The sequence below is a fragment of the Petromyzon marinus genome (genome assembly GCF_048934315.1).
Source record: "Petromyzon marinus isolate PM22_M1 ecotype Great Lakes invasive population chromosome 68 unlocalized genomic scaffold, UKy_Petmar_22M1.pri1.0 chr68_unloc.1, whole genome shotgun sequence".
Lineage (NCBI taxonomy): Eukaryota > Metazoa > Chordata > Hyperoartia > Petromyzontiformes > Petromyzontidae > Petromyzon > Petromyzon marinus.
This window is the reverse complement of record NW_027422597.1, coordinates 5,939,299-5,947,135: the sequence shown is the minus strand read 5'-3', so window position 1 is coordinate 5,947,135 and position 7,837 is coordinate 5,939,299. Positions and strand designations below refer to the sequence as shown.

Below are 7,837 nucleotides of genomic sequence, written 5' to 3'. Positions count from 1 at the left end.
TTCGTTCATAGCTTAAAAAAGTTTCGACTACCTCATCAAAAAGCTGGGCCCCTCACTCTGCCTAGTTATGTTACTGTGGACACTCAACCTGAATAGAAAATTCAAACCCGCTTGACTGTGCAAACTCTTGTAAATGACCATGTCTGTTATACCTGTGATTTCTAATCAACAGAACTGTGACTTTTATGTTTTGTAATTTACTAATATTCAATTTCTCTTGTTTTTGGATCAAGAAAGGAGGGATCTTACTGAAGGTAAGTTCTGTACAAAACTATTTTCTTCAAGAGCATTAAAATGTCATCACTCATTTATAAATCTTGGAACTGGGAGGGTGAAACGTTTTTCGTGACTCAATCAGAGGCTCCTTTAGCAATGCTTGCTGTGCAACATTTCCATTTTTACATATTTTAAAAGTATAAATATTAATATAGTAGGTGTTCGGTAACTTGAATATTTCAATGTATGATTACATTTCAATGACACATTAAATCAACATTGAAATTAAACTACTCTCTGCTAACAATTAAAAACGCTCAATGTTTTAGATTTTTATTTGGTTATAGGGTTTTCAATTGAATTTCAAACAGTAGGAGCTGACTGTTTTGATGAACGAAGCCACGCTTCGATCGTTGTTACAATGTTACAATACCCGATGTAAGAATAGGGTCCTTATTCAGTCACGTCGGCTGGCTATTGTTCTTCATTGTGATGGATTTGCGGTCAATTTTTGTGAAAAAAAAGTAAGAAACATCGTGCATGCGAATGAATTCCATAACAAATTGTAACACGTATTCGTCCTCAGAAGTTTTTTTCCCCCCAAATAAATGTTTAAATGGCTCCGGCTTAGATCATAAATGTGGATATCAAATAAATTGGAGCAAAACCTAGAACGTTGATAAAGAATCATTGCTTTGTGCATCTGTAGAGGTGTTAACTACGCGCTGTTGCGTAACCTGCGTTGCCACCAGGGCAGTGCAGCATTACCCCTGGGTACAACGGTTGGGGTCAGTCGAGGTGAAACGGATCGTGGCTAGGGTTTGGTGCGAACCAATCAGACGGTTCCACGTGGGAATGTGTGATTGGTTCTACCTGGCCACGAAGGGGTATAAGACGAGTGACCCAACGGACCTCGAGGAGTTCTCTCCCGGCACGAAGACAGAAGACTGGGCTGAAGCCTAGCTAGGACCCTGGACCAGCCTTTCAGCCCTTCTAAGGGCTAAGGCTCGGCATACCCAGTGGTCAGGACCCACCGGGCCAGCGGTGGGTCAGATAGCCTCCCCTAGGTCCTAGCCGGAGGACTAGGATAGCGGTAGACGTGTGAGTCCCGCCAAGTCCGGAGGTTGTACCTCCTTAGGTATCAAGGAGGTTAGCGGTAGACGTGTGAGTCCCGCCAAGTCTGGAGGCTGTACCTCCCTAGGGTATCGGGTGAGGGGACCGAATATCCCTCTGTGTGTGTTAAGCGATGTATAAGGAAATAATACAATAAACAGAGTGTGCCTCCTAAAGAAGTCTGCTCGTCCTTACAACACTACAACTGGAGTCAGAAGTGGTTGGAAATGGAAACCAGAAGTTCAGCCCACGCGCGGAGCCAGAACGAAGAAAACGCTGTCTCACCTGCATGCACCCCCAGCTCCGCTGAAAACGCTGCCGCGTTGACGGCCGCCCAGCCACCAGTTGAGCAGCCGGTTGCTCCCCCTGCCATGGGGGACGGACTCAGGGCAGCACACGGCCGTCTCGCTCAACTCCTACATGCCGCGGCCTCAATTCTCGAAGAGATCAACTTGGAGGTTGCGGGCAGGCCGAGTCAACCGCCGGCAGACGTTCCCGCCACCGGCCAGGGCAGACATTTTGATTTTCCCGCCGGGGAACCACGTGATTCCGCCGGAAGAGGAAGCCAGGGGCATCCTGGGAACGCGGGGGGCCCATCACAACCCGCAACGTCATCAGCACGCGACGCTGCGAATTCAACTTTCTCAGCGGACGCCGCGTCATCACTGTACCGACACGGTACAGTAGACTCTATCGGCCGGGAAATCGCCGATCTCCGGCTTGAGACGGTACAAGCTGAGGGGGAGACGACGTCCGCCCTCCAACAACGCCTGCCCATCTTCCGAGAATTCACATCTGAAGGGGGCGACTGGGCGGCATTCCAGCGTCGCTTCCTGAGCCACCAAGAGATGGTGGGCTGGTCGGACGCACAGGCGCTCCGAGCACTACCGGCCACTTTGGATGACGACGCTCTCGCCTCGCTCCTCACCATCCCCAGGCAACAAAGGGCGACTCTTCAATCGGCCCTCCGACGGATGTCCGACGTGTACGGGCCTCCATCCGACGTCCGCAGCCGATTTTACGACAGGCGACGCCGCCCTAAAGAGTCTCCGTTGGCATTCCGGACCGCTCTACTGGCGATGGCAAGAGCGGGTTACCCTCGCATGGACGACGAGGCCATCGATGCCATCGTTCTCCAGAAAATGCTGGAGCTGGCGCGCGAGCTGCGCATCGTCATCCAAGCGGTGGACGACGACAGTATGTGCTCGCTACGAGCCGCTCGGTGCATCCACGCACATCTGCTGCTCCACACGGAATCGACCATCGCCGCCTCGGCTTCGACGTCGGAGCCTTCCAGCAGGGATGCCGAGTTCTCCCCCGACCGGGCCTTCATGGCGACCAGGTCAACGGGCCGGCGATCGTCCGACCACGCTGGTCGCCGCAACGACCAGCAGCGGGGACGGCCTGCTCCACGCGGCGACGTGACGTGCTTCAACTGTGGCCGACGAGGCCACATCTCCTCTGACTGCCGTGCGCCTCGACGACGCCCCTCCGCATCCCGGGGCCAGGACTACAGGACGTCCACGGCATCGCGGCAAAACCAGGCAAGTCGCGACGCCTCTCACGCTCGGCCCTCATTCACACCATACACACTGCAGCGCACCATAAGAAGGGCTCGCGATTCGGCGTGTGATGGGGGGTATTCTGGCGTTTGTTCGCGGCCACTCGGACCTGGGCAGTGGTCTGAGTTGGCCCATAGGGTAGTCGCGGCGACGGCAGGTTCATCCGTGGTTATCGGATCAATCGAGGGTGTGGAATTTCGCGTGTTGGTCGATACTGGTGCGTCGGCTACGATCATTTCGGATCTGATTTACAATATACTGCCCGTACGATGCCGCCCCTTGGAACGGGTTTCTATCCCGTGTTTCGCCGCTAATGGCAGTTCACTTGGCATTATTGGGCAAATTCGGGCGCAAATTTCGATTGGAGACATTAAATTGGCAGGGCCTATTTTGGTCTCTTCTTCCCTCGCCGTGCCGTGTTTGTTAGGCACTGATTTTCTCGCGAAAATGCCTATTAAGATCCTTGTAGATCAAGGCTGCATCGAACTCCCGTCGGGTCGACGGATGGCGTTCTTGCCCACACCCTCACATCCGCGCATGGCTAGTGCCTCGGTGCAGGCGTTTGTTGCGAGCACAGTCCGCATTCCGCCAGGGACACAAATGCTCGTGCCCTTGCAACTTAAAAAACCACTAGCCCCGGAGGCCTCGGCACATGGCATTTTGCTGGGGCCTTCAAACGCAGCTGCTAAGGGGTTAGATTTGGTGGCTGCACAGACCCTCGTAGCAGCCGACAGGGAGCCGTTCTTGCAGGTTTTGAATGTCGGATTGTCCACAACCGTCATTCCGCAAGGAACTGTGCTCGCTCACGCGACCCCGGTGCCGTTGGGGACCGGAGTCGCGGGACACGTGCGTGACACGCCGCAGGTCCCACCTCCTTCCGAATCGGATGAGAGATGGTTGGACGCGCTCTGCACAGACACGGGTGATCTGTCTCATTCGCAGCGAATTAAATTGCGCGCTCTTCTGCGATAATTTTCCGATGTCTTTAGTAAATCTAAATTTGATATTGGCTGCACCAAGCTGCTGCGTCACCACATTGATACTGGTGACGCTGCCCCGATTCGACAAAACCCGTTTCGGCTTAGCCCGGCGGAGAAACAGCATGTTAAATCGGCTGTGGATGACATGCTGAAGGCCGATATAATTTCTCCCTCCACTAGTCCCTGGGGTGCTCCAATAGTGCTGGTCAAAAAGCACGATGGCAGTCTCCGTTTTTGCATTGATTTTCGGCGCCTAAATAAAATCTCGGTAGCGGACGCCTACCCTCTCCCTCGTATGGACGAGTCATTGGATGCCCTGGCAGGGGCGCACTATTTCTCCACCTTGGACCTTCTGTCGGGGTTTTGGCAACTCCCCCTCGACGAATCGTCAAAACCTAAGACTGCTTTTCGGACACCACAGGGTCTTTTCGAGTTTAATAGATTGCCCATGGGTCTCCACTCGGCCCCAGCGACGTTCCAGAGGCTCATGGAGCTGGTCCTCGCTGGGCTCCAGTGGGACTCATGTCTCATTTATCTTGACGACGTCATTGTCTTTAGCCGCACGTTCGGCGAACACATCGAACGGTTGCGTGCTGTCTTCTTGAAAATGCGGGCCGCTAACTTGAAATTCAAGCCGCAGAAGTGTCACCTTCTGCGTGAGTCTGTGCGCTATCTGGGCCACATAGTTAGCCGCTCAGGCATCTCTACCGACCCTGAAAAAACCAAATGTGTTCAACATTGGCCGACCCCTACATCTGCGGGCGATGTTCGTAGTTTTATTGGTTTTGCGTCGTACTACCGCCGGTTTGTTGCTGGCTTCGCGACGATTGCCAAGCCGCTCCACGCCCTTACGTCGAAAGGGGTGGTGTTTCATTGGGGGGACGCAGAACAGGCTGCGTTCGACTCCTTGCGGAACGCGCTCGTGACGGCACCGTCCCTTGCGTACCCCGATTTTTCCGTGCCATTCGTGTTGGACACCGACGCTAGCAATACGGGGATTGGGGGTGTTCTGTCACAAAAAGTTGATGGCATTGAAAGGGTTGTTGCCTATGGTAGCAGAGTCTTGTCTCTTGCTGAACAAAGATACTGTGTGACCAGACGTGAGCTGCTGGCCATTGTTTTTTTTATTCAGCAATACAGGCCGTACCTGTATGGTCAGCATTTTACCGTGCGATCTGATCATTCGGCTTTACAGTACGCTCTGCGGGTTGACCAACCGTCCGGGCAGCTTTCTCGGTGGCTCGAAGTCCTTCAGGACTACGATTTCAATGTCACTTACCGTAGGGGTGCACAACACACGAATGCCGATGCGTTGTCTCGCCTTCCGCCGGCTCAAAAATGTGCGTTTTTTGGGCTCGGGCCGTTGTAAGCCGCCACCGCCTGCGCAGGTCGCGCCTCTCACAACGGTGTCAGCCGCACTTCCCACCGCCTCAGCGCCGATGTTGGATCATGCAGATCCAATGGCCAGTGACGATTTGCTGGGGCTAACTTTGGCCGAATGGGGTCGGCACCAGGGCGAGGACATGTCATTATTGAGGTTGCGTCGCCACGCGAATAATGCGGTTCCAAGACAGGGCAAATTTAATTCATTTGTCATGAAGCGCGGCTTGTTGATGCATTGGGATGTTGACTCGTGTCAACATAGAATCGTCGTGCCATCCGCCTTGCGATGCAAGGCCGTATGGGCGGCGCATGAGCGTTTATTGCACCTGGGTGTTCATAAGACCATTGGGTTGTTGCGGTTGCAATTTTTCTGGCCGGGCATGCTGCGCGACGTCACTGACATTTTGCTGGGATGCACCCATTGTGCGCAACGTAAACCACCGGCTAAACCGGCATGCCCACCCCTGCAACCCATTTCGGTCTCTCGTATAAATGAGTTGGTGGCTCTCGATATTTTGGGCCCTTTTCCTACTACGCCACGGGGTAATAAGTACCTTCTGGTTGGGGTAGAGTATTTTACACGGTGGCCTATGGCCTGGGCCCTCCCCAACCAGTCGGCGGCGGCCGTTGTGGACGCCTTTGTTCAAGGCTACGTCCTGGACAAGGGCGCACCAGAACGGTTGCTGACCGATCAGGGAAGAAATTTTTCGGGAGCCTTGCTGACTGATGTGTGCCGCCTGTTGGGCACTAAGAAAGTGCGCACTTCGCCCTACCATCCCCAGACCGACGGCATGGTGGAGCGCCTTCATAGAACTCTCACCGCTATGTTATGCCATCAGGTCGATGAATCCCACCTCGATTGGGACTTGCAGGTTCCGGGGGTCCTCGCCGCATATCGTATGGCACCTCACGCGGCGACGGGATTTTCCCCGTTCTTTCTAATGTACGGCAGGGATGCCTTTCCTCCCGCCGACGTTCGGCTGGAAATCGAACAGCCACCGCAAAAGTCAAAGCTCGTTGACCACTTGCGATTCAACCTCCGTAAGTTGGCCGAGGCACGGGAGGCCGCCATTGAAAATTCGGCTTCCCGCCAACGGGCGAATTTGCGACTGCGGGACCCTCGGTCGTACACGCATCGGTGGGCACCGGGAGACAGGGCATGGCTCCACTGCCCCCAGGTGCCGGTGTCCACGTCGGCCAAACTCCTCAGACCATGGCGAGGCCCGGTTGAGGTAGTGGAAGTCCTGCGTCCCCAATGTGTTAAAATTCGCTGGGGACGGCGTCGCTGGTGCGTTCACCCCTCTCGGTTAAAACCCTTCGTCACGCCACGCGTCCCTCCACAACACACACGACATGGGGGCCGAGTGTGCGACGCGTCCGACGAGCCAGATGTTGCCCCGTTGGTGCCTAACCCACAGCGCAGGCGTGTCATTCCTCCTGCAGATGACGCGGGAGTGACGGCTCCATGCAGGCCACGTTCGGCCTCAATGGACCGTGGAGCAGCAGGTGTCCCCGTGGAGATGCCTAAAGGCCCACCGGATGCTCTGGCTCATCCTCCTCCTTCCCTTGTGCCGCCAACAAAGCCTGCCATCCCCTACAATGGTCCTGCGAAACGCACGCGCGCGAAATCTCGCCGGTTGTTATAATGTTTTTTTTTGGCATGTCTAGTGCCTTGTACATACGTTATGTTGTTAAGGGGGGTATTTATAGGTGTTTAATTGTTCTTGTTGTTCGTGAGGCACACTCACAATTCTTCTACCGTTGGTAATTTCGGAGTTCCCATTGTTGCAGCCGGGACGGCTGGAGCTTCCGAAGGAGGGGGTGATGTAGAGGTGTTAACTACGCGCTGTTGCGTAACCTGCGTTGCCACCAGGGCAGTGCAGCATTACCCCTGGGTACAACGGTTGGGGTCAGTCGAGGTGAAACGGATCGTGGCCAGGGTTTGGTGCGAACCAATCAGACGGTTCCACGTGGGAATGTGTGATTGGTTCTACCTGGCCACGAAGGGGTATAAGACGAGTGACCCAACGGACCTCGAGGAGTTCTCTCCCGGCACGAAGACAGAAGACTGGGCTGAAGCCTAGCTAGGACCCTGGACCAGCCTTTCAGCCCTTCTAAGGGCTAAGGCTCGGCATACCCAGTGGTCAGGACCCACCGGGCCAGCGGTGGGTCAGATAGCCTCCCCTAGGTCCTAGCCGGAGGACTAGGATAGCGGTAGACGTGTGAGTCCCGCCAAGTCCGGAGGTTGTACCTCCTTAGGTATCAAGGAGGTTAGCGGTAGACGTGTGAGTCCCGCCAAGTCTGGAGGCTGTACCTCCCTAGGGTATCGGGTGAGGGGACCGAATATCCCTCTGTGTGTGTTAAGCGATGTATAAGGAAATAATACAATAAACAGAGTGTGCCTCCTAAAGAAGTCTGCTCGTCCTTACAACACTACACATCTTTGGAGTTACATTGAAAGACATAGAAACGTGTAGATTAGAGGGCATACGCAGTTGGAAGACGCCTCCCTGACTAAGACAGGTAAGTGACGTCAAGCAGACTCGTCACGAGAAGGGATCATGACCAATTGTATTATGAGAT

General features: G+C 54.3%; 1 protein-coding gene across 1 annotated transcript; it reads left to right on the top strand.

Annotated features, from left to right (window-relative positions):
• Window positions 1–721: 721 nt before the first annotated feature.
• On the top strand, window positions 722–4,731 carry LOC142908039 (uncharacterized). The gene has a single exon (XM_076058182.1). It carries the CDS (start codon window positions 1,557–1,559, stop codon window positions 3,861–3,863), a length of 2,307 nt encoding a protein of 768 aa, XP_075914297.1. The 5' UTR covers window positions 722–1,556; the 3' UTR covers window positions 3,864–4,731.
• The last annotated feature ends 3,106 nt before the right edge of the window (window positions 4,732–7,837 follow it).

Coding starts and splice junctions, on each gene's coding strand:
- LOC142908039 (XM_076058182.1), top strand. CDS start 1,557: ATGGAAACCAGAAGTTCAGCCCACGCGCGGAGCCAGAACGAAGAAAAC.